General features: G+C 41.1%; 1 protein-coding gene across 4 annotated transcripts in view; it reads left to right on the forward strand.

Moving 5' to 3' along the window:
* CLINT1 (clathrin interactor 1) overlaps positions 1–16,605 on the forward strand; it is a 55,082-nt gene extending 38,477 nt beyond the window's left edge. For 3 of the 4 annotated variants that reach the window (XM_050905223.1, XM_050905222.1, XM_050905224.1), the window contains exons 7-12: positions 2,330–2,573; positions 3,107–3,188; positions 7,564–7,641; positions 11,640–11,935; positions 12,670–12,874; positions 13,365–15,116. In XM_050905223.1, coding sequence (XP_050761180.1) covers positions 2,330–2,573; positions 3,107–3,188; positions 7,564–7,641; positions 11,640–11,935; positions 12,670–12,874; positions 13,365–13,726 — 1,267 coding nt within the window. In that variant the 3' untranslated portion in view covers positions 13,727–15,116. Of the gene's footprint in view, positions 1–2,329; positions 2,574–3,106; positions 3,189–7,563; positions 7,642–11,639; positions 11,936–12,669; positions 12,875–13,364; positions 15,117–16,551 lie in introns of those variants that run through there. The other variant, XM_050905225.1, reaches the window with a different exon arrangement.
* Positions 16,606–26,594: the final 9,989 nt, after the last annotated feature.

A 26,594-nucleotide genomic window follows, 5' to 3' on the forward strand; every position in this document is an offset into this window, starting at 1 on the left:
CACTACACTTTTTTCATAAGAATTCTTAAAACTCTGTCAATCCTTGTTTCTCCAGTATTCAGAAAGGTTGATGCAGGTAACAGAAAGGAAGCAAAACTTAGTACACCTGTAAAAGGATGCAACAGCCGTGTTTAAAGGCAACTTCCATGTAAAGGATTACTTCTGTAGTAGGGTGTAATTCAGATAGTCTTAAAGTATCAGTAAACTATTTTTATTGCCTTAAAGAATGTTCAAAAAAACCCCACACCACGAAAACCTTAAGGCAAAGAAAAAGAGCATGTATCCATACTTTGATTTCTGGAAGTTGCAACCATGTACTTCCTTTGCAGAAGTTTTTTTAATTATTTGGTACGATGCCAGCTATAATTTTTATTTTTAAGTTAGTTCCGCAATTCTCAAATGAAGCACCGCAATTGTACTATTCTGAGCACAGTAAACACACTTAAAGGGAACATTAATCTGTAATATTTTGTTGTTGTTGTTAATGTGACCATTAAAGAAAAATAAAAAACAGATCTCCTGAGACATTTTGGAAGCAGTACAGGTTGTCATAGAAAATTAAGCATTGTAATATTTGTCCTGCTTTCTGGCATATATGTTTAATTTCTTTTCTCAAAAGCTTTTAGACGTTTATTTTGCTGTAGATCACCAAAGACTCACTTTTTTTTTTTCATTCTTACATTAGTGAGATTGATCCCTACCAGTTCTGTAGCAATAGCGCCATTGATCAGACTTTAATCGTTGTTAATCACTTCTTCAACCCACAGAATGCGTATATGGACCACGCAGACTCTGTAGTGATGACAAGAAATATATTGCAGCAGGTTTTAAGGGACTGAGCCCTAGTTGTGATTGTCCTGGTCTTCGATACTTTCAACATGCATCTAAAAGGCAACATCATCCACACTCCTCCGAGGCTTTTAAGATGGATGTACTATGTATACCATGCTAATGTGCAGATCAGTCTTCTCTGGGGGCTTGTGTTAAAATCCTGATGTCACAAATGAAAATGTGGTTAGTGGTCCCCTCTGATGTATTTGTGCATGTAGGTAGGCGATCTGCAGAAATCCAGAACTGGAACAGTAGGCCTGTTGCAAGTCAGGGCTGAAGTGCCTTGGAAGGATAAGGTTAGGTGATGCTCACTTGTCTGTGTAAGGGTGGCTCAAGCAAATGCCAGTAGTCGCGAGGTTGGCCAGCAGCTATGATATTTTTCTTTTAAAAATAAAATAAAAAAAGGGAGTGAGCATTTATATTGACTGATGTTAATGAATTGAGCCATCCCCAGTGGTGAGGAGGTAATATGCATAGAGGAAATGACACATGCAATGTATTCGAAAAAGCCCACTATTGTTAACGGAGAACAAAGGCTACCCTCCAGAGTATATTGCAGTTACTGTCATATTCCCACTGACAAAGGGACAGCCTTTCTTAAATTTTGCAGTTTTAGTATTCTAGTGCATTATATTAAAATATAAAAACCTTCCACTTTCAACTGTGTTGCTAAGGGAATTACTATTTCAAAATACGTTTCAATATATTTAAGCTTTCTCTACAGCAATTTTCACTGTTATGTACAAATCTTATCTTGATGATAACAGGCAACATGACTGTTGGTGGGGGGCAATTGGTTTGTTTGTGAAAGACTTAAAATATAAAAGTAGAAAATGTAACAGATTAAACAAATATTACGCAGTGGCATCAAAAAAGTTTTTGCCTAAAATGGTGACACTTTTTTCTTTTACATTTTAAGAAAAAACGTGTGTTCTCTGATAGAAAATGAATAGTGTCATTGCATTGCATAATTCTGTAAACATTCTTTTTCCACAAACATTTTAAAGAATATAAAAGCCTGTTTCTCTGGAAGGGGGAATGAGTTGAAATAGGAATGGAATTCTTGAAGTCTGAAAGATAGTACCTGTATTTGGTTCACTGCTTTCTGTCTCTTGGTGTAAGTACTGAGCAGACCTGCCAACTTAACTTTTTGTTGCTGAGGTGTTACATAATGCGTGGAGGAGTTCCTGTCAGAAGGTAATTAAATGTGCTGCATTTAAACACTGATTTCCTATTATCCTCTGCCGTGGACTTGCAGTTACTGTTTAACAAAATAACTTGCTTTTCTTCATCACTTCTGTTCAATAGGTGCAATGCTGTGTTATGTAGATGTATTATGTAAGGGTAAAACATTTCTTTTCTTAAATGTAGTAAGAAGCAGCATTTTTATTATGAACCATCACTACAAGGATCTACAGTAACCAAAACTCTTGTGACTTAAGCCAAATGTCCGCTTAAGTCCATCATGAATGGTATTCTATCGGTTTTGGTTTTCTAGTGACAGCGATGAGGAAAAATCAAGAAGAGGTAAATCTCCCAAAGCTGAATTTAAAGACGAAGAGGAGACTGTGACAACGAAACACATTCATATTACACAAGCTACAGAAACTACCACCACCAGACACAAACGCACAGCAAATCCTTCAAAAACCATTGACTTGGGAGCAGCAGCGCATTATACAGGGGATAAAGCAAGTCCAGAACAGAATGTTGCTGCTCATACTGCACAGCCAACAGCAAAGGTGAGACAGCGGAGCACAATAAAACATGACTTTGGAAACAGTTTTCTTCTAACCTCTGAGACAATTTCTAGTTTAGGGTAGAATTTTTGTTTTGCAGCCTTCAGGGGAACTATTTTATCAAAAATGTTTACTTGGGGTTTTCAAAGGCAGTGGAACAGTTTAATTACAGAATGCCTTTTTGTGTGATTGCTTTAAGATGTAGAATTTTTTAAATGTAGTCATTACCATGTTTTACTCTCTTCAGGAAAGCGAAGATAAAATCTTATCCTGAAGTGTGAAGGATTCTCTGAACCTGCACACTTACTGATAAGTTATCAAGTTCTTCAGTTATCAGAAAAAAACCTGAGCCACTAGCTGTTCACTATTTGATTTGAAATTTAGCCAGGTTCCAGTGATTGTTGGCTTCAAAGACAAATCTGCCATCTCTCCAAAACAAAACAAAGCACCCAAAAAACCCCAGAAAACTTCTCAATGTCATTTAAGGTGAGTGATGATATCATGAGATGAGATCTATTGCGTGATTTCTTCTTCAGGCTTCTGTACCCTCTGGCAGCAAGTCGTCTAATGACCTGGTTGATCTGTTGTTTGATGGAGCTAGCCAGCCAGTTTCAACAGGTAGGCACATATTGGTTTTATTTTCTTAATGCGTATGTTGAACCATTTCTGAGGATAAGCTTTTTTGTTGTTATATAGACAGAGTAGTAGATAAATTGAGAAACGAATACTCAAAAAATTTAGGGCTGCCTAGAACCTTTAGTAGCAAGGTACTGTATATGCTATTGCATGGGACTAATAAATGTTAGCAGCACAAAGATTAACTGCCAGATCAATCTGTCAGAAACTGTGTTTGTAATGCAGTTATTTATAACTAACTCTAAAAGCAAGTGCAATCCATTCACATTCAAGCATTTCTTATAGTGCAATTCAAAGGCTAGTCAGCTGGAGCTGGATGATCTTCATATAAGCTTTCATGTAAAGTATATGGCAAACTTGTTTCTTTATCTTATTTTGTCTTGGCACTTGGTTGATCCCAACCTATATGCCAAACCTAATACCAAAAAGAAATTGCTACCTAAAAGTAAAATTATTCACTGTAAACCATGTCCCTTCACTCTCTAAATGTGCAGTTGAATTTTAACCTTCATATGGACTTACCCTTATGCTCTCAAAATGCAGTTTCTTCTTAGAAGTGTGTTAAATTTCAGTGCATTGCATACAGGATGGATAGGAGTTCAGGGGTTTGGTGGTTTGCTTTTCAAAACCTAAAACTTTAAAGACTTGTTATTGTGCTTAGGTTCTTAATATTGACAGTTTTGATTGTGGCTAGCACAGAATAGAAAAAGGACTTCCATGCTCTTGTGGTCTAATGGCACAGTTGGGAGAGAGTTAACTGTGGGCGGATTTTTTGTTTAAAGATCACTTTGAACAGCAAATAAAATATGAGCATGTGTCTCTTTCATAGACAGAAACCTTTCATGTAACTCTTCTCCATTACAAATAAGCAACTTCTATTATGGGACCGTATTCACATTGTTTGTAGAAGTGTATGTGTGTATCTTGGGGATGACAGATACTCAGCTGCAGTCTTTCTTTTAAAGACTATGTAAAATCACAGAGACTGTACCAAAAAATGGCAGTCCAGAGTGGCTGGAGGCCCACATGTGTGGCAAGGTGGCTGCATTCATGCATATGTAAAGACTACTCTAACTCACTTCTGTCTGAAGTTATGCCACTTCTGGGTGTATTGTAGTGGGAACCCCTGTAATATGTCACACTAGGTATTTTTATTGTAATGTACGAGCAAAGCCAGTGTTATGAGCACTCTGTGTGACACAGTTCCTTTCATCACTAGGCTACCAAAATGCTACCTCTGTAAGTGTTTAATAGAATATAAAATACATCAGAGCTCTATTGGAGAGGAGGGAAATTGTCATGGTAATTTAGTATCAGAGATCTGTCTCGATCTTTTCTTTCTTACTTGTGGTCGATCTTTAAAACTTTATTCACTTTTATTTTTGGGAAAGTAGATAAAGTTTGTATGTCTGTTCTGAAACGTGTTAATTCCTAATGGTTAAGAAATAAAATCATTTCATGCACCTGTTCTTTTAAGCACAAATGCCCCCAAATTTAAGGAACAACTTATTTTGTGTTATTTTCTATTTTATTAACTTCATATACAAAGGTGTTCATTGTACATTGGAGTTACCACAGTTCGTGGAGTTTTAAGATCCTGGATCAGAACCACTACCCCAAATCAATACTGAAGTTTCTCCTATCCAATTCTTATGGGAAAAGAGATTAGAGCCTTTTTTGGTTTTAGTTATGTACATGTGTATGTTTTTATTTTTATGTGTAAAAATAAAATCACATTGAGAATAAATGTTTCCACTGCAAAGTGAGCCTTCCCATATTTCAGACAGAGCTATGGCAGCTTCCATATTACAGTGTATTTGAATCTTTCATCGGTTTGGTTCTTTGCTGTAGTAAGCCTTTTTTCTTTTTGCCTTTTTTCTTCTTTTTCCAAAGCAGCATTTAGAAATGGTGTTGAGAAGAGGCATATTACCAGCTGGTCCTGCTAAATAACCTCTTTGCTGACCTGGGAAGGCAGATGGAAAGGGTTCATTTGTAGTGACAGATCTCGCATGGGAATCTTTGAGGATAGCTCATGTTGAGAAGATTAGCACTGTCCTTCACGTGCAGGTCACTTGTTATGACCACTGTTCCTTGCAGCACAGGGTGTGGGAACATTTCCAGTGTCATGCAAGACACAGGGAAAGGGTCAAATGCAGCCTTTGATCTGTCCTGTGAAGGAACTGGTAGGGAAGTCATGTGAATTCAGGGAACTCAGAATTTGCTTATCTATGTATTTTCAGGTGCAGAGATGTGGAAGAAGGTTGGTGAGGCTTGGGGGGTTACATGTTACTGAAGCAACACAATTTGTACGTGAGGGGGATGGTTGGTTGCCATAAAGGAGCAATCTGTTTGAGAAGACGTAGAATCTGTGGTTAGACCTGCTGGAAGTAATTTTTTGGTGTTACGGGAGATGAGGTTCTTTAATCTTAGCTGATGGTACCTTTCTTTAGAGAGTTACTGCATTCAGCTTAAGCTCTGCCAGCTTTCTCTGGAACTCAATTTCATTTCAAAATGGGCAATATAGGTGGAGGAAAAGTTGACCTGACTGAAAATGTTAAGGGGTTCTTTTGGGTTTGAACCTGGTTCTGTTTTTAAAATTAAATTAATCCCTAAATACTTTGTCAAACAGCCCAGGGATAATAGGCGTAGCATGAGAGCATTGATTTTTTTGAGGATGTGGTTGAGAGTATGTCATCTGTGTTGCTCATTCTGCATATAAACTCTCAAAGCATTAACCTGTTCTGAACTCTGTAAGGACACGTGATGAAAAAAAATATTTTAAAATGTTCATTGCAGTAGGCAGAGTAAACATGATCAGAACAGTTTTTTAGCTTGATACTTCACTGACTCATCTTACCCTTTTTCATTCTCAAGTTGCAGTCAGTGTAAAACTTGTATACAAACATATCTAAGATGCGTATTAGATTACTTCAGAATTTGAAGAAATTTCTTAACTGTGTGTGAAATCTTCTCCCTCTTGAAAAGGTGGTAAAAGGATTTCAGTAGTGCTATATTCCTGAAAATTCAGAGAGACCATCCTTGCATTCCCTTCTCATGTTTTATATCATATGCTACGCGCTCAGCAAGAAAAGACATTTCCCCTTGGAAGAACAGTTGCCTTCCTGGCAATGTCTACAGTAAAATAACATTAAAAAGAAATACAAGTACACATGTATTAGAAAATGAATGGTTCCTTTTATTACTGCTAGCCATTTATTAAAAAGGAGATGGTTCTAGTTTAATTAACCCAGTTGAGAGTAGCAGATGGGGCAGAATGTCTTGCAGCGATAAGACAATTCAGAAATGGCACCAGATGTAGGAAGCTGTCCCTGGTGGTGTTTGAGTGCAGCACAGATGTTCCAGTCCCACCTGGCTAGTTTCTAAGCACTGCAGGCTAAGCAGCTGTGATGTAACCTATATAATGTACGCATAACACTAAAAGCAAAATAATTGAACTGCTGCAGCTTCTTCTAAGGGTGGGACTGCTTGGAGGTGAAATCTTTGAGGACAAACAAATCAGGCCAACTTCTTAGCTTTCTCAGGTCAGTGGAATACCTACTTAAAAGCAGTATCTATGACAATTGGATGATTTTTTCCTAAACAGTGTTTTGTTGTTTATTTAAAAAAAAAAAAAAAAAGCAGCTTTCCAATATGGTTCTTAAATCTTTCTTCTGTTTTTATACCTTGGCTGTATTTTTTTTAGTGAAAAATTGTTACTATGCTGTATTCAGAAGTTACTAATTTATATGCTGTATACAAACGTCTGGTTGGAAAACTTAATGTTCCTGCTGTAGAAAGAAAGCAAACTTATAAAAAAATGAACACAAATGCAAGCTCTGTCCTTGAAATCCCAATTCAAGATCATTGCAGAATCATTCATGCTTTAAGTAACACAAAAACTAAATATAAGGAGACACGTAATTTTTCATAGTAAGCATAATAAATCAACTTTTATACAATAAGAATGTTTGGCTTTTATATATTACGCTTCCAAAGCTTTAATTTTACAGACTGCCAAACTAGTAGCATCCCTCGCTAGTTAAAAACTTGTTAACCTTTTTAATCTCTCTAAATTTATTTTTAGAAATAGCAAAAACTTGCATCTTTTAGTTCTTCCCTAGGAAAACAAAATTGCAAGATCTGCAAGGCAGTTGGAAATAATTAGTTTATTGTTGCTCAGGCTTGTATAAATATAGCATGTTGATGAACAGGAAAAACAGTGCCGACTTAGGGAGCAGAATCAATAAATCTATCTTGACAAATACAGAACAGCTTTTCTTCATAAATCCCGCATGCAGTTGTTGTACTGGATCTTTACACAATCCTGTAACAGCATTTGGCTTCCTTCTGTTTCTAGGTGGATCAACTGACCCATTTGGAGGATTTGCTGATTTTAGTTCAGCTGCTGCTTCAGCAAGTTTCCCATCATCGCAAGGTAGGATTAATTTACAGATTGAAATGCTGTTTAAGGGCAGAAAGAGGGAAAGAGATGCCACATGGCATTATTGAAAGTCACTTCCCTTTCCAGGGCAAACTGTGTTTATGTAACTGGACCACAAGTGCTATATTGAGTAAGGAAGATATCTACTGTATGGCACAGCATGTGTCTCATTGGACCTGAAACTTTTCATGAACTTTATTTCAGAAAAATGTTAGTAGGAGTTAGAAATATATCCCTGTTCATCTAATAATATAGTATAAGTATATAATAAGACTTAAAACATAGCTCCAAGTCTAATTTTGAAATGTACTGAAATAAGATCTGACTTCTGGAGTGGAAAAGTAAAACCTGAAATAAACAAGCATGGGTCTAAATGCTGGCTGAAGAGTGTTCACTAAACAATTAAAAAAAGAGCCCAGCGCATCCCACTTTTGCAGTTGTGGGCAAGGAGCTATATTAATTGGAGTTCTACAGTGATGAATGCTTCAAGATGACAGTATTTGTGTTTCAAAAATGATTGGAAAATTGGCTGTAGTGATAGGACCATTCACATTATTAATCATCATAGTCTTCCCAGTGGTTTATGTAAGGTTATTCAACTATTTTATTTGCAATAAAAACCAGTCATTTTTCTAATACTTCAAGTAACAGTTTGCAAGTTTTTCAGATACAGGTAGGTATTAATTAATTTAAAAAAAGAAGTTAACTGCTCTGGTGGGATAAAAAGACTTGCATGAAGTGCTTGATAGTCTGGTTTGCTTGCTTGTGATAATGCTGTGAACTGAAAAGTTGTTAGAAGGGTTTTACGCTGCTGTTTATAGTTTCCAGACATGTGCAGAGGGTTCAGATCAGTCTTAAGAACTTTAATGTTATGGGCAGGACAGTAAATTAAATGGGTAAGTTGAACAAAACCAGAAGACGGGATCATGTTCAATGGAAAATAGCAGCCCACCTGTGCTAGAAAAATAAGAGTCCCTAAAGATGTCCTCGGCTCCCACCTTTCTGCTACGATTTTAAAAAAAAAAAAAAAGTTTGTAATTGTTTAGACACACAATTATGTTGGCCTTGTCAGATGGCATAACGAGGGGAGTCTGAGACAGGCTATTTCCACAGCTTCCGATGATATCTGGGTTACTACTGGAAGGCCTGGTATGTTGGAGGGGGATTTAGTCAAGTTATGTTTTCCATACACAGTACAACCTCGCCGATGGCTTTTGAAGTTGCATATATGCATTTGTGGGATGAAGCTGACCAACACTTTATTTTAACAAAATGTTATTTAGCCAAGCTACAGTCTTTTTCCCTTTTAGGAGAAGCCTATTAAATGATCTAGATATCTAGATCTTACTTAAGTCAGGCATGAATGTGTCCCTGCCAATCACAAGAGCAAGATTTTAGTAATGCTTGTTGGGACAGCACTCAGTTTTGCCCTTGCCTGGTTGCATGGCATGCAGTTTAGAGCTGTCGTGTCTATACGGTTGGCCTAGTGCATGGGCAGTCATTTTGCATGCAAACATACAAGCCATTACATAGACATGGCCACCATCTGAAAAACGTTTCCCTTAAAATTGGACTGGAAAAAAAAAAATGCTGGGAAGCCACCTAAAGCAATCAGCTTCCTTTTGGTGGAGTGTTTGTGGGAGCCTACAGTGCTACCCAGACAGGACAGTGCTGCAAACAAACATGGAGTGGAGGGAGCTGGCTGGCTATCTTTTGTGAAGTTAATTTGGGCAGTAATGGTGGTGACTGGGGGTTCTCAGCCAGAGTGCAGGATTAAGTCCAAAATGAGAAAAGAATAGCAAAGAGGTTGATCAGCAAATCTACCTGCGAGCCAGCTTTTAGTCAGCATGTTTATATCTCTTCCTTTATTTTGCTGTGTTAGGAAAGCTGTACTGGGCTTGGATTAGTTAATACACCTTTAATTTGCTTGGCAGGGAAGAACTGCTCTCATTTTTTTACAGGCTTTCTTAGTCAAAACCAAGTTGTTTTGCAAACACAAAGCTGCCTACTATGCAAATAATTTCTGTGTTAATACAGTCTAAATTGATACAATCCTTTATCTGCATTAACATGATTAATCTATTCCAATCACCATTATGCAAGGGACAAGGAGTCATGTGAAATGATTAATCATTCCTGAACAGCATAAGCCCCTCTAGAAATCTTTTCCTTCTTGATTAATCATCTTTGAAGTTCTACTGAAGGGGCAAAACCTTATCCCTTTTACCCCCATTTCCATTATTGGTGCTCAGTGCACAGGTCTGAACGTAGAAGGAGCACACTCAGCATTTACTTATCTATCAGGAATATTTAAAGTAGGTTTTAATTTTTAATATGTAATACTAATTGAAACATTCCAATATAGCCCCTCTTTGTGAGGGAGATCAAAGCCAATGTTCTAGTAAGGCCCTAAGCTAATGAATATTAGTCTACTTTGTGCACTGAAGTTGTTGGCATACTTTGATTTTGTGAACAGATTTATGCTCCTACTATTTTTAAAATTCTAATATATAGGTAAAGATAAAGATGACTAAAGGTTGAAGGTGTATGTTGATAAATATTTACGTGGGGTGTAAAAGACTACTGCAGTTACCTTTTGAGTGGGTAGAATACAGTTGTAGAAAATTGCTATGAATGGCCATTATAGAACTAGCCGTTGTATAGGTTAGGAAGTGGGAACAGGCACTAGATTCATCTATGCCAGCTTTACGTGTTTGAGTCTTCATCCGCTCATCTAAAGAAATTCAAGGGATGATTTAACTGTTCATTAGAACTCAAAGTTCATTTCATATGGCAATGACATTGCCTGTGACTTAGCTGAAGTGCCAAAAGTATACCAGTGACATAATCAAAAAGCTGACCTGTACAATGGCCCAAACTTGGAACACGATTCACTATGTAGCAATGAGCTGTTTAAATGGCGTTGCTTTATTTTTAGCATCTGCTGTAGATGTTTTTGTAAGCTTTTCTTCCCCTATCACTCCTGTGAAGTAACCCTTTTCTTGTTAATAGTAAAACATGTGTTTCTAAGGGAGATAACATCTCCTCCCATTTGACTCAAAGGTTGTGACATATTCTCAGTTCACTGGTTTGTGTCTCTGGACATCTGCGATCCTGAAATAGGTACCCTTGCAGTTGTCTACAAGCAGCTTATACTCTTAGGCTCTTCACAGTAAGATAGAGAGCTGTAAGTTGCTGTGTTTTGATTTAAATGCTTGTCTACAAAAACCCTGGTATATTGAAATGAAACAAAGTTTAAGTGATGAACTAAGAGTTCAGCAAAGCTTCTGCTGAGAGAATTGCTAGATCCAAGACTGAATTTCTGCTTCGAGCCAAGGCATTTAGTTCAGGAATCAAATTTAGAAAACGTAATGTGTTTTACATGAGCACTTCATGGGATGGGAAGAAATTATTCCTTATCACCTCAAATAAGAATTCCCTGGCAACCTGCTTTCAAAGTTGTGGGTTTTATTCCCCTCAGCATTGTTTTATACAAAGAGCTACTAATTGTATAAACCAAATTTTGAAATAGTTGTCTTTGTTTTATCATGATGGAATTTGCTTTATCAAGTGGCTCATTCCTGACAACTGTTCTCTCAGCAAATACCAGAGTGCAGAGATAAAAAGTTCTAGGTGTTGTTTTGACCAGAGCCTCCAATCTACCCCTGAGTTATCTTTCAGTCGTACTTCAACTAAAGAAAGCCCGTCCCTACTTGTCTTGCATCCACAGGTGACATGTTATCAAACATCCTTCCACTTTCTGTGCATGGGTGTTTCATATTTCCTTTGCTACCTTGTTAAAATTGTTGGAATATTCATGAGAGCGAATGATGTCCAGATGGAGGTTCTACCTGCAGATGTTAATCTGGACGGACACAGATCAGCTCTCATTTGTTTCAGTTCATGGAATATGGCATTTGCTCAGTGCCTTTCTCTAAGTCTTCTGCCTTTCTTCTCTCTGTCTTCCTCCCGCACTGTTGCCTTTCCTTCAGGTACAGCAACAAGTGGAAATGGAGACTTTGGTGACTGGAGTGCCTTCAACCAAGCTTCTCCTTGTCCCAGTGCTTCATCTGGAGAGCTCTTCAGCAGCACGGCACAGCAGCCAGCTATAGAGCTCTTCAGTAGCTCACAGCCAGCTTCTGGCCAGCCTCCAACTGCTTCAAATTCTACTGATCTTTTTGATTTGATGGGCCCCTCTCAGACAACCATGACGTCTTCACAAAGTATGAATTTCTCTATGATGAGCTCCAATGCTGTGGGCATCAGTTTACCCATGTCAAGGTCACAGGTATGCTACTGTTTGTACAGTTTGCTAATGACCTTCCTCAATTAATCTTTTGCCTTCTCCTTAATCACAACACTGAAAATCAATCCATTCCACTCCTGGAATCCATACCTAGTCACTCAGATGTTGTGATCAGCATTTTGTAAGAAAGTTTTGTCCAAAAATTTGAGTAGCCTCCTAAAAAGAAAAGGTGTCAAATGTTCTTGAAAAGCCTCCTTTTATAATCTAGTCTTCTCTGAGATGGTGTTCGTTGTTCTATGAAGTGTTGCTGCTTTGTTGGGGGAGACAAGGTTGATGATATTTTAAACCTTAAAGCCATCCTCCACAGAATGTTATAGGTTTCCAGCCTCAAGTAGATGGAGGTGAGGACCAGTCTGTTCTCCAAAACACAGAAGCGCCTGCTTCAGTAGAGAGTGTTTTTTGGAAACCATAACAGGTCAGCTTGGTGTTAGGAGGAAAAAATCAGTATGTTTTGAGTTCAAAACTTGACTGCAGATGATCACTGTCATTCCACATACTGATATGGGAGCTGGATGCTAGCTTACAAAATACTCTTTTAACCCATTCTAATGGCATAACGGCACATGGCAACACTGCTTTGGAAGAGCTGAAGTTCATAGCTAAAAATCTCACTGGCTTTTTACTGTCTTCTGTGGAAAAATTAAAACTTGTTGTTTAGTCCCGATTCCTATTGGTAAATTGTTTCAAGTGGATCCCAACAAACTTTTCTTTTTTAGCCTCTGCAAAGCATGAACACTATGATGCCGAAGCCTAACCCTCTTTATAATGCAAGCACAGAGATGGTCCAGAAGAATGCAAGCAAAACTCTACCCTCAACTTGGTCAGATCCCAGTGTAAATATCAGTTTGGACAATTTAGTACCTGGGATGCAGCCTTCCAAACCCCAGCAGCCATCCCTTAATACCATGATGCAGCAACAAAGTAAGTGATTATTGCACTGTTTTGCATGCACGCTGAGCCCTGTATGTGTTTAGCAGGTTGTCCTTGAGATGGAGTATTCTGTCAATTACTGTTTTCCTATGTTTAGTGATAATTGTTTCTTAAACTACTGCGATGCTTCTGACACAAGTGGTATTTTCTAAATGGAGACTGACGTGCTAGGAGGCTGGTATCTGTGCATGTTTTTACTGTAGAGTTTGCACCACTGCTGTATCTCGATTTCAGGCTTCCTAATCTCTAGAACTTCTACAGTATGCATAGTAGCATGTATTGTTGTAAAATGCTATTTAAAACTTTTATAAAAGTTTTCTGAGTCTTCACACAGAAAATAGGGAAATGAGCGAAATAGCTACATTTTTGGCCGTTGTATCTTTGTTCGCAGCAGTTACCACATAAGTTTCTTAAAATACATGAGCACCTTCAGTATCGGATTCTGATTAATGATTTTTCTATCCTGTTCTCTTTTTTGCAGATATGCAACAACCTATGAATGTCATGACTCAAAACTTTGCAGCCGTGAACCTCAGTCCTCAGCCTAACATGATGCCTGTTCGACCCCAGACAAGCCCGTTGATGGGAGGGCCCATTCCTGTGGGGATGGGAATGCCCAGTGTGATGTCAGGTACGATGGGAATGACCTCCATGGGACCCACGCCTATGATGAACCAGGGGATGATGGGAATAAACATGAACATGGGAGTGCCAGCTACAGGAATGGGTTTGACGGGCACAATAGGCATGGGGGTACCCAATATTGCTATGACCTCTCTGACTCCTGGGACTGTACAACCCAAGCAAGATGCCTTTGCAAATTTTGCCAATTTTAGCAAATAAAGATTGTAAAATAAATCAAATGAAATAAAAACAAAATAAATGGGCAGACTGAATGAAGGATTTTTAGCTGCACAAATATAGCTGGGGAAGGGATGGAAAACACCGATCAATAATTTTTTTTTTTCTTTATCAGTTAAAGTGTCTACATAAAGAACCAAAAGCTATTTTCTAAGTGTTGAAATAACTAGTGTTCAAATTCTGGCGAGGTGAAAGGTTGTTCTAAGGAATGTGTTAGATGATTTTGCAAAATAATTTGTATTGAGACCATCAAAAAACCTTTCCTACGTAGAAGAACCAATTTTAACTTTGGGACTTGATGGAAGACTGGAATGGGGGTTGGGTAAAAATGTTTGAATCTAATTTTATACTTTTCTTTTTTCTTGAAGAGCTTGACTTTCTTTTCCCCCTCTCCCTGATCGCTTTGTCATAATTGGATCATTCCTTTTACTACCACTGAGTCCACAATTGAAGTCACTCAAGTACTATGATCAGTTTTTTATAAGAATATATATTTTTGTCCAAAAATGGCTTACATATGTGATTATGGCTAATTCAAAGGGACCTGGAATGTATATATACTTTTGCTAATGTTCCAGCCACACTGCTATATTACCCAAATTTTTATTGTAAAAATCCTCTCTCAGCAATTTGGTGATCAACAGATTTTTGGGGTCTTAACATGCTTCTGTTGTTATAACTGATATCCAGCATAAGTCTGGGATAAGCTTTATCCAAGACTGCTGGAAGGTTTCCTTTCAGAAAACTCCAGAAAATGCACTTTCTTGCAGTTCTTTTACAGTGGCACTTAGCATCCTTTGTACCACCAATATCCCTATGGAGCCACTGGTTTAGGGCATCGGCAGCAGTCAAAAGGCAAAAATATCTATTTTTTGCATCATTACAAAAAAATAACAAGGTGGATTACACTTAAGTTATGTAAATCTATAACCCTACCTAATCCAACAGCATTGGATCTTAGCTTTTATACAACATTTGGTGATTCTTTTGTGTAAATATGGCATTAGCAGCTGTGGAATCCAATAGAGGAGTAAAAAAAATATATATATTAATAAAGGAAACCTGTAGCAGTCAAAGATTTTACTGAAAACAAAAGAATGAATTAAGGTTTTTGGAGTTTTTGTTTTTCCTTCTGTAATTCTGCATTTAAGTTCACATGAATCATGATTCTAGAATCTGGAATACAAAGACATTGTTATATTCACAAGCTGGGAATATTGTTAAGAATAAGCACTATACTATAGGTATGAAATTTATTGCCTCCCTTTTCTTATGTTGGATTTCTTTTTTATTATTAAATTGATAAAGCTTTGTTTCCATTGTATTCATAATGTTCTGTTATACATAACATTAAAATGTTCATTAAAATCAATGTTGGGCTGCTTTTCCTTTCATTCCATTTGACGTTTATGAGAGCATTTGGGAAAAAAAATAATTATAATTTGGGCAAAGTAATTTTTATAAATAATTTAAAATTGTTTAATGACTTCTTATCTGAAGCCTTTCCTATCTGGCTCTACTGTTAGGAATTAAAAATGAAGCAGGCAAGATATCCTGACCCGCTCCAGCCTTGCTAATGCTCCATCTACAACATTTCTAATTAGGCAGAAATTCATGTACTTCAGCTAAGTGGTAATGAAAAGTGATTCATTTGCTGAATAAGAGATGAGAGTGAGTGTAATTAGCTGACTGCGGTTTTTAATCTTTCAACAATTCAATGTGTTTAAATTAGTTTCAAAGAATAGGAGCTTTCAAGTGTTGTTACATCAAAGTAATCAAGGCAGGCTTTAATGGCTGAGTAGGAGAGATCACTCTGGTTCCTGTTCTGAAACCTCTAAACTTATTTGGAATAATCATCTTCAAAACCTCTAGTTCTAACAGATGGGAAGACTCAAACTGGTTCAATATATGCAAAATTGTGGTGGGAAGAAAGCTAGTTCCTGGGGTGGTGGATGGGTGGCAAGGAAAACTAAACCTGTAGTCAGTGTTGCTATCTTAGTCGTGCTGAAGGGGTGCAGTGCTTCTCAATAGTCTTTAGAAGGTTTTCTGATGAGTGAGTGTATTCATAATGCTGTCCTTTTAAGGTAAGGTTAGCTGGTTAAATAGTCGGCTTTGAGTTGAAAGATCATGTCCTTGTTTAGCTTGCTCGCATCTCTTCAGAGGAACCAGGGATGTAGCTTCTAATCAAGAGGCTAATTATAATGAAGCATATTTGTCAGGGGTTAGAATAAGTCCAGTGGAAACCATTTGGTCAGTTTAGAATGGATCTTTGTGGTTGTGTCCATTATATCTTAGTCAAGAGTACATAGACTTACAGAGCAGTTGTAGTACTGAACTGATTCACTGCCCCTACCAGACATTGCTCATCTTGCTGATCAAATCCTAATTATGAAGAAGGCTGTATGGAGCGTGAAAAGAAGTTTTCTTTTTCAGCCAGCCAGTTTGTCTGCAGGTGGATGAGAATTAAGTCCTTTGAACCAAAATAAACATCAGAAAAGAAAACCCAGAAAGATTCCTTCAGAACATGGGGCAGGTGCATCCCCATGCATCTTCAGCCTGCAGTGATGAGAGCCTGTTGCATGGAAGTTTTATCCCATTCTCTCCCTCAGTTAAAGGACATGGATCATAGGTAGCGGTGCTTAGCAGAATATGGTTTACATCTTTAGATAAAGACTGAATATAAAATGAGTTGTGTTTGCTTAAAACAATATTGAACTTGTTTAAGATGGATATCATAAAATGTTTCCATCTCTGGTATTTTGGGTACAAGCAAAATAATATATTAAAAATAGAAATTATCTTTCCAGGTGAAAATACGGATGAACTACTGTGTGAATGGTGACAGATGTACCATTTATCGGCTGCTGCCCAATATGACTTGCATATAACCTAAATCATGCTACTATGTTAGTGAGTACAACTGCTTTCTTCATTTTTAAAGCCAGGTCCAGCTGTAACTGCAAACCATCCAGAAGCCTAGCTTTGGCTGGCTGTGTGCTACATGGTGTGCTATCATACTGGCGTGTATTTGGCTTTCCCCCTCTGCCCCTTGGCAAAAATCTGACTTCCTTGCTCTTCCCCCAGACTATTCACAAGTTGTACTCTACATCTTTTTTTTTTTTTTTTTTTTAAAAAGTGTGCTTATATTATCATGGTAGAGTCCAAAGTGCGTGAGGTTTAAAAACCCAGACTGTAAACCTTGTGACCATTGCCAGCGTAGCTACGTGATCTTTTCACACCAAGCTGAAAAGCAGCAACTGTCATGGGAGTTTGGAGCCTACAGGGAGTAAATAGAGGGAATTAACTGTTTGTCTGGTCATAAGAGGTAAACTTTTACCACCTCTGGATTCTGTAGCTTCTAAACTTAGCTCAGTTAAAATTAGTGAAATCCTTTGTAAAGGATGTCTCTGCTTGAGGAGAAAGGGGCATCAGAATCCAACCCTGTGTGTGTTTTTTATAGAATCATTCAAAAAAATGCATCTTGATATGTACAAAGGAGTAATAAATTCCAGCACAGGTGCAAGTTCAGTGATAACTAGAGCATCCACCATGTTCTACAAAAGAAATTATATTCAAAACAGCTAAACAAGGGTATTTATAGCAGCATCTGTTTCAGCTATATCTGTCAGCTAAGAACAGTCTGACACAGCTTAAGGGAGGTGGGGGAGGGATTTATCAATGAAGTGTTTACATAATGCAGGCAGGCATTGTATACTCAAGGTGATATCAACTATAACAGGATAACAAATATCTAAAGACACTTTTATTCTCAGAGGCCTTTGCTCCAGGAGTCACTCTACAAAATTGCCTCCATGTTCCTCTGTGCATGACTGTAAACACTTTTATAGCATATGACATTTTATACTACCATCACTTGGTTCTGATTAAAGCTTTTAATGGAGATGTGATTTTTTTAAAAAGATTTTTTTTTTTCTTCCTCCCAAGTTTTATTCCAAGCCATCACTGACTAAAATTCAGAATTGTTTCAGGCAAACCCATTGGGTTTGCACACACATTGAAACTCTTTGTTTTAAGCAAAATATTTAATTTGACTGCAAAGAAAACTTTTTTTTTTTTTGGTTAGTACTCAGAACTGTCAGCACAGTGAAAAATCGCTTACTGTACAGCTCCAGGTACTTGCTGACAGATTTGACTGGCAAAAACTAAAAGTGTGAATGAGAGAATTGGAAACTAAATACTGAATACCTGTATGCTTCCAATTATTCCCCCCTAGGAGCTCTGCCCGCGGCACAGGAAGAGTAGTTGCCCTCTTCTTCCTATACTGGTAATTGAAGGCGCAGTTCCTTCTTGGGGACAAAGCAGCAGTGTGCTGCCTGCTCCTCGGAGGCTGTCGCTGCGGGATGAGATGGACCGAAGGGCTGTGCAGTTCATTCCCATCAGCCAGAAACATGGAATCGGCGTCAATCTTTTTTTCCCCAAACCACTTGGATTTGGAGCTGACTTAACGTTTTAAACATTTCAGTGGGAGAAGGGCTTCCTGGGGGTGGTGATGGGAGGAGGGTGGTTATTGTTCTAGCCGTGCTGCTAAGACCTGCCTTTTGGGGCCTGCTTTTAGTGCTTTGAGGAAAGAAATAAGAAAGGAAAAAATAGTAAGTTGCAAAGACAACTAGGTGAGCCTGGTTAATGTTGTGAGACTGAAAAGGATGGCCTGTGGAATTTGTAAGTCAATCTGTACAGCTTGTTCAATGATCTGGTTACAGTTTGATCTAGCTGGGATGCTGTGGACGTTTGCTTCTCCCTGTAAAATGACCTTTAAAAATTGAGATGTGTCTCATTTTCATTTTTTATGTGGTTCTGCGTCCACTGTTCAGATGAGGAAGGGTAAGAGGTAAGAGAGAAATTCTGCAGAATGTGGAAAATGAAGAAAGGTGCCTTTGCAGAATTCAGTGTATCCCTGGGTGTCTGCAGCTGGAGGTTCTTTACATGGAGTAATCCAGGTCTCTACATCTGTGTAAGTTCTGTGTGTGTACAGCACGGCGAAGGCTCAGCTCATCTCTGTTTGCAAAAATGTCTTCACTCCTCACAAAGTTGCAGATTTTTTTTTTTTTTTTAATCATGCCATAAGGTACTGGTTCAGTAATTAACTGGTTCTTTAATAGAGCTACAATTACTTTGTTTCATGATAAGGGAAAAAAGAATGCATTCCAAGACAGAGCTACTTTCGACATCTGGGAACCTCCTAACAGCTGGCTATCTAATGAATATGCATCTGCTTAAGAGGCTGTAGGCCATTAATAAACCAATAGATATAAAACAGAAACAATCTTTGTCAGCTTCAAATGAGATTGGATGCAATGTGCTGTGAAGTGTCACTGTCACATTGAATCGAGCTGGGGAGGTTAACAGTTGCTCCTCGGTACCAGTGGCTCTGTGGCGGAGAAAGGCGGCTGCAGCCTCACGGCGAAGGGTGGAGGGAGAGGGCTGGACTCGGAAAGCTCTGCGGGTGCTTTCTGCTGTGTTTTGCCTCCTTATTTCTCCTGGTGGCAGTTGTGTTTGAGGCACTGGTGACCTTTCATTTGCAACTCCAGCTAGTCTGTCGTTTTTGGTTTGACAGAGGAAGATCTGGTTTTTCCTACACAAATGATTTGAGTGACACGGGAATTGATCACGTGAATAAATGACTGGGGAGAAGTTACAGGAACGTGATAAAAATGCACCTATTTGACTGAGACCTGGGGCTTTGTAAGGAGACTAAGAACACCCCCTGAGCCATGTTGTACAGCAGAATTGTTGTAGGGTGAAATAAACACTCTTAAAAACAGTGATGATGACCTCATTTGACTGTATAAATATCTCTGACCCCTTAAGAGTTGTATCTGCACTTGTTCCAAGGTGTGTAGCATCATAAGTTGTCCCAATCTGCAGCAACGGTTGGGATCTTACATTTGTATTGTTCTGCACCTTTATTTCCTGTGGCAGCTCCCATATAACATGTGAAATGGATTTAGCATTGTTTTAGGCATCCTTATCCCTTCTGCACAACTGTCTAATCCAGCCCAGGTTACTCTAGTATGTTCTTCCTTTCAAGGGATAGTCATGCTGAACAGTAGCCTCTTGAAGCAGCGATAATCATTTTGATGAGAAGTGTTAACTAGGTAGAATTTTCATAAGAGAAAAACTATGATTCCATCTTAAGCCACAGTAATGGTACAAGTTACTGTCAACTGTTGAATAACCAGTCTGCAGGCTCCCCTGGGACAGAGGTAGGGGTAGCTTTTATTTTTGGTTCTGGGGAACGGGAGTAGCAGCCTTGTACCTCGCCCTGGACTCTGCTTTAGACTCAGACTTAGACCATATATGTCTTAGTTCCCAGGAAACTCTCTGTAAATTGAGATTTGGAATTGTTTTCTTTGCAACTCAGTTGTAAAGGGCAGTCTTACATTTAGCAGAAAGATCACTGTAGCATTAAGCTTTTTGCCCTGATTTACAGGTTTTGGTTATGAGAAAACGGAAGCAAGAAAAGTTGAGTGCTCTGTAATTACTGCAGGTCTTCTCTAGCAACTTCTCAAGAGAGAAAGCTATTGCTCTTTGTATCATCACATTGATATAATAATTTAAGCCAAAATCTGTTAAAAAGATTGACTTAATTCCTAGAATAGTACTTGTCTTACCCTTAGTTACTAGGTTTTAAAACAGAAGATTATTCAAAGTCTGTTTCAGAGTTGCAGCCACACTGGTGACAAATGTAACTTCGCAAACTTGAGGTTTTACATCAAGGGTTGATGTAAACCGGAGGTGTAAACTGGAGGTGTAAACCTCTGCGCTGCAGATGAGCATCTTTGTGCTTTTTGCAGGGGAACAATCTTCTGTTCTTGCCTCGGATGTGAGCGCTGCTGCACTGCCACAGCCCGTGTCCCTGGGCAGGAGCGAGTGCTTGTCCATTTTGAGTAGAGCAGGGTCAGTCACTGATGAGCAACCCACCTTCCCTCCCTCAAGAGGTCTGCCTTTCATCCCAGCATTAGCAGGACTAAGATGTTATGGTTTTATCTTTTTTGAGACAGACAAAAGAGCAAGCTGTAAAGGAGGGCAGTCCTTTTAAATACTTTAACTTATCAAGGTCATTTGTGGAGCTTTTATCAATCAGAAAGCTAAATTCATACAAAAAGCATCTATAATGAACCGAGCATATCTTGAATTTTATCCCTTCAGCTGAATACGAATTATCTAGGAAGGTGCTTCAGTGGCCACGTTCACCAAGTTCAGCATCCCTGTGAACATTTATAAAGTAAGCAGAGAAGCCACTACTGTTGTGGTTTGGCATCTATCAATTTTTTGTCTTTTTTCTGTAATTGATTTATTAATTATAGCATCTTAATGATCTATTTAAAATAAATAAACCATTTACACCATTTCAAAGGTATTTTGTGATGTTCAGCTGATATTAAAATAGCACCAGCCTTATGTGCTTTTTCAGCAAGTGACCTAATTAGTTAATAAAGTAATTGAATATTAAAAAGGATGTTGCAAGTGATTAAAATTTAAGAGCCTTCAGAACATTATTAAAGCTATAAATCATACATCACTGTTTTAATTTGCATAGCTACAGAATTACTAATGGTCCCACATGCATAAGCTACTTGGCAATTAGTCTTTTAACAAACTGTTGGTGATACTCTGAGGTTACCAAAATCTTTCCCCATTTTTGATTTGCAAACAAAATCCAGGATGAGAGAACACTAAGGGTTAAACTCCTAAAAGCAAGGAAATTCGGTTTGGTTCTTTCATGTGTTTCTTGCCTCTGTTCGCCCTTTGTCCCTCGCCCTTCCGGCCACGGGACCACATCCTCCCCAGTCCCACCGAGGTGTCAAAAGGAGAGGAGGAAGCGTCTGCCTCCATCTTGAGCTTCTTAAACTGGCCTCCAGGTGGTTTTCCGGCCCAGTTTGATGTGCATGAATCTCCCCACCTGGTGCTGGGACATTCTGCATTTTTGTCTCATACCTACGACTGTCATGGTGCCACTTTCCTTCCCCTTCACCTGGACTCCAGATCCATAGCAGCGCTGGGGGGACTGAGCAAAGAGAGAGGGGCTGCCGGTAGGCAGTCGTACTCGATCTTTGTCCCATGGACGTTGTCTTGGGGCTGTGGGAAAGAGCCAAACCAGGTGCTCGTCACCTTCCACCCCCTACGCCGGGGCTTGCAGCTCATGGGAAACCTTAAGTATCTGCAAACAAAAAAGGGTTGCAAAAATGTCACTGATGGGAGCTACCTGCTCTGCCTGCGCCACTGGGTACAGCCTGGTGGCCGGCGCAGCTGTGGCAGTGAGGGTCAGCTGCCCACGGCCTGCGTTCTGAGACAGGATGACAGTTTTCAACTTAGAGACAAACTGCTTTGGCCAGATGAGCTGCCCCGTCTCCCCTGTTGCCAGCAGCCAGCGTCTCTGCAGTGGTCGTTCCCGGCCTTGGGAATGCCGTCCAGCAGGGTACGGTCCAGCACACAGGCAGGGAGCGGGTCTGTCTCTGGCTTTAGGACTTGCAGCCTGACAAGAGAAACGACGGTGCTGCGGGCAAAGCGAATGAGCTGGTGTGTGATGGAGCGCAACCCCGACACCGGGCAGCTCAACGGCTAAACAGCCGAAAGCTGGCAAGAGGGAAAAGGACCAAAGCTACGGCCGCGGCCAAGCAACCAGCACAACCGCTGTGGGAGCTCAGCAGCTTCTTCCCCGGAAGGCAGCGCTGCGCATTGCGTTGCTGCCTCCTCCCTGCCCTGCACAGCCCCTGGGCTCCCTCGGCCCCCCCAGACTTGTTTGTTTGCTCCCACTCCAGGGACAGAGAGACTCACAGCAAAGGAGGGTGCTTGAGCAGTTGCTGATTTCCCCACCCTTTTTCTTTGAGAGAGGCAGGGTCTTCTTTCTCTTTGGGAGCTGGGACTGCAGCATCCCAGCCCATCGCAGGAACACAGGGACTGGCACCTGCGCGGCTCTCGCTGCCCAGCTCCTTCCCTCACACACTGCCTGGCGCGGTCGCTGCAGGCGGGCTGCTTGCGTAAGCTGGTACCTTCATCTTGTAAGTCTCGAGTCCTTTTTTTTAAATGGAGCAAAAAAAGACATTACAGAACAGCATTTACATGCAAAACAAAGATGTTTCCACCCAGTCAGCAGAAGCCTTGACATCGTTTTAGCTATTAAAGTGTGCTGGCTGCTACATTACCAGGAAAAGTTCTCTTTTGCTCTGCAAAAAACTTTTCAGGAGCTTCCTTTGAAGCCTTTCTTGAGGTCAGGGGCTGCAGCCTCTTGCAATCTTTCCATGTCAGCCTGCAGCACTTTTTGAAAGCCCTTACGCTGGATATTGTGACAAACGAACGCCAGCTCTTTGTTCATTAGTTTATACTTGGTAATAGATGTGAGGCCAGGGTAGAGGATGGCTCTCGGCAAGCGATTCACACTCTGCTGCACTAACATTTGCCATGTCTTGAATAGTTGGAGACAGTACAATCCTCTTTTAAGCATCTGTGTTTTTAATTAAAACAGCAAGCTGAGGAATGGGTGACTTCAGAGCATTTTGTCCCAACAAGGAATGACAAACACATGGCTGCTTTTAAAATAAATTAATTAATACCTACTATCTTACCGGTATAAAACTGTCAGCGGGTGAGGAGGGTAGGCAAACCCAGATGCAAAGCAGTTTTGTAAATGAGGCTATGTACATGCAAACACTACTGCAATGCAAGCAACACACCGAGTGCCAAAGGCGAGCTGGAGGAGACTGGAGCTGATACCAATTCATGCCATTGGGCTGATTTTACGGCAAGTTACATCAATGACCTGTTTCAGTCACCTTGACTCCACCACCCAGTTTCACTTCAACATTGCAATATCACCTGCCGGCGCTCACATCAACATGAGAAGGGGGCCGGGAGCCCACACCAGGGTGCCGCATCTGCTCGGGGGCGCCTGCAGGTGTATGTTTGGACGAACCTATTCTGCACAATTACAGATATTTAATTTTTAAACGTCTGGTTTACAAAACACTGCAAACACATGCAATTTGAGAAGCAAACATAGCCGGTGCTTCTCACCAGATAACTGTTTTCCAACCCATGGTCGGTAATTGTCTCATATACCACACACGACCCTAACAGCTTGTTATGAAAAAAGCCCGTTCCGTATGGGACCCCTTCCCTGTGAGACAATCCTCCAAAGGAGGACAAATAAAAGACATTTCCATGCTCTCAGATTTAAACGCTTCCATTTTTATGGTGGTCGCAAGAGCGCAAGTTGAGGACTTGTCTCACACACCTACTTCTGCAGCTCATGGCTGGGCTGCAGAAACGGCCAACTCAGCTGAAAACCTTCAGGAGCAGCTGGGCTGCGAGGGCTGCCCGTCTGGCTTTCAGATGTGCCTGTGCAAATTTGGTAGGCGGTTTTTAGCCATGAGGCTCAAACCTCTGACCAAGATCTAACTGTAGGCCAGGAAGCACTCTCATCTCACATACAAACAGTTTTTCAAGCCTGCCAAAATACCGATTCACCCCAAAGACAACTCCAAGTGACACTGGAAGAGTTACTGTTGGAGTATCTTCCCATCACATGACCTGCCATAGCATCTGCACCAAAACCTTAACTTCCAAAAAACAATAGGACAGGCACGTTCCCACTCCCAGCCGTGTTCACAAGGTGTTAGAGCAGCTAGCAGGAGAGGCATAAACGTATTCCCTCGAGCGTTGTTTTGAACCTGTTTATCCCTGGGTTTGGAACTGCCTCCCAGCAAAGCCTGGATGCAAGGAGGTCCTGCTGAGAGTCCCCTCCTTTTTTCAGCTTCCCACTGCTCTCATTTCAGAGCCTCCAAGCAACTAAAAATAAGTTTTCCTCCAGTTGTTTCTTCCACCATTTCAACAACTTCGGGATGTTGCCTAACGTTTGCTTGCTTTTCCCCCAAAGAATCAGCAAAAAGCCCTTCTTCCCAGCAGAGAAGTGTAAGATCAGTAACTTTCTGCTTTCTGGTCCAGCTTTTCCCATGCTCGCAATACAGACCACGGCCGAGTCCAGCCTCTGCAGCCTCTGCAGCCACAGCATCGTTTTGTGCTCTTTCCGCCGAGCGCGGCGCAGTATCCTGTTTGCCATCCTTCCTGCTGCTCTATGCCATTAGCACGATAGCATCAGTTTTTCCACTCAAACTCCCACATCCTTTTCCTGATCAACACGTCATAGGATTGTTCCATTGACCACGCTCTGATGGGAAAAAGTTATTGCGCTTGAGCCTTGTCCCCCAGAAGGGCAGGACAGAAAGCGGCTGGTTTCCTTCTTCAAGCCTGTGCTGGTGCATTTACAGAGAGCTCTGTCACAGCACCCATATTCTCAAAGCACATTACTTTATAGGATTTACTCCACTGCATCATTGTGCATAAACGATACACAATTTCTGCCTGTAACTATATGACAAGATAAGGATACCCACAGAACACTCTTTTACAGCCTGGGCAGCATCTGCTAGCAGTCACTGTTTCCAGCCGTGTTCTCGTACGCCTACCACCAAGCAGCACCGACTCCTGCTCTCCTCCTACAGCCAACGTTTCCTCCAGCCAGAGTCAGCATCCACGCTGGACGGCTACAGGACTCTTGCTAGTCTTATACCCAAAACCATACACAACAGTTACCTGTGAGTGCCATGCTGCCGCTCCTGCAGCTTGGCCCGGCGCTGGTCCCCTCTGCTAAGGGCTGCCTCTCAGTGAGGTCTTCAGATTTGTGTCTGCATATTCCCTGTGACAAATTTGGTGACATTTTGCCTACCCCAGTGTTCCCTTCGCAGGCTCTGGTGCAAGACCCAGAAATCAGTTTGCAGAGAACGCCCCTAAGCCAACACATGGCAACAAATTTTTGGCCAGTTCCTGCCATCGCCTCCTGTTGTCAGCCCCTGGCCTGGAGGTGAGGGTTCTTTTCCCAGTGACTTCAGCCATGTGATCACTCCAGAACAACTATTTTTATGGGGGAACTTGATTTAGCCTATTAAGGTGGGAAGTGATGTTCTGCGGAGATCTAACACGTAACTTATTCACGAGGGCTCCAGCATTTGGGGCCTGACCTAGGCACCGCAAAGCAGTGGATGCAGTGTCTGATGAGCATCCAAACTCCTGGGCTTGAGCTACGTAGCAGCCCGCACCCACCCCACGGATCCACTCGGGATTTTTGGCTTCCCCGGTCTCACCTCCACCCGTTCCCAGAGACACGGGTGGGACCTGGAAGACACACAGCGAGGAGCGCGGCCACCCCCTACCCACCCTGCCATCAGGGAGAAGACAGTGGAGAGCCCACCCCACCACCTGCACGGGCTCCTGCAGCCCAGCAGCTTCCCAGGGCGGCGTTTTTAGGGAAACCCGCTGCCCCCGGGAGCCGGAGCGCTGCCCGCCCGCTGCCCGCCCGCCGCGCGCTGCCCGCCCCGCTGCCCGCGGGAGCCGGCGCGCTGCCCGCCCCGCTGCCCGCCCCGCGGTTTCCCTTCAACCTACTGCCACCTCGTGGGGAGCGAGAGCAGCGAGCAAGGGGGATGCCGGGCCGGGGCGGCTGCAGCGTCCCCAGTTCTTCCCCGTTAGGGACAGGGAAGGTGTTTGGGAATTGCAATCGAGTCCGGTCCCGCAGCCCTCCGAACCGCACGGCTGAAGTCACCTCCAGTTCATTTTAATCATCCCTTTTTCCTGGAGGGAGCATCAGCAGGTTTTCTGCTCGTTAAAGCAGTCACAGGGCTTGGCAGAGTCCGCCTGGCATTTCCATCACTGCGCCGCCCGAACCTGAAGGGAGGATCTGGCCGAGACTCCCAGGTAAAGAGAGAGCAACCTGAAGGGCTGTAACACGTACGGGATTCTGTGAACAATCTTTTCGGAGCGGTTAGTGCCCATGGAA

Source organism: Gymnogyps californianus, chromosome 14 (assembly GCF_018139145.2).
Source record: "Gymnogyps californianus isolate 813 chromosome 14, ASM1813914v2, whole genome shotgun sequence".
NCBI classification, from domain to species: Eukaryota; Metazoa; Chordata; class Aves; order Accipitriformes; family Cathartidae; genus Gymnogyps; species Gymnogyps californianus.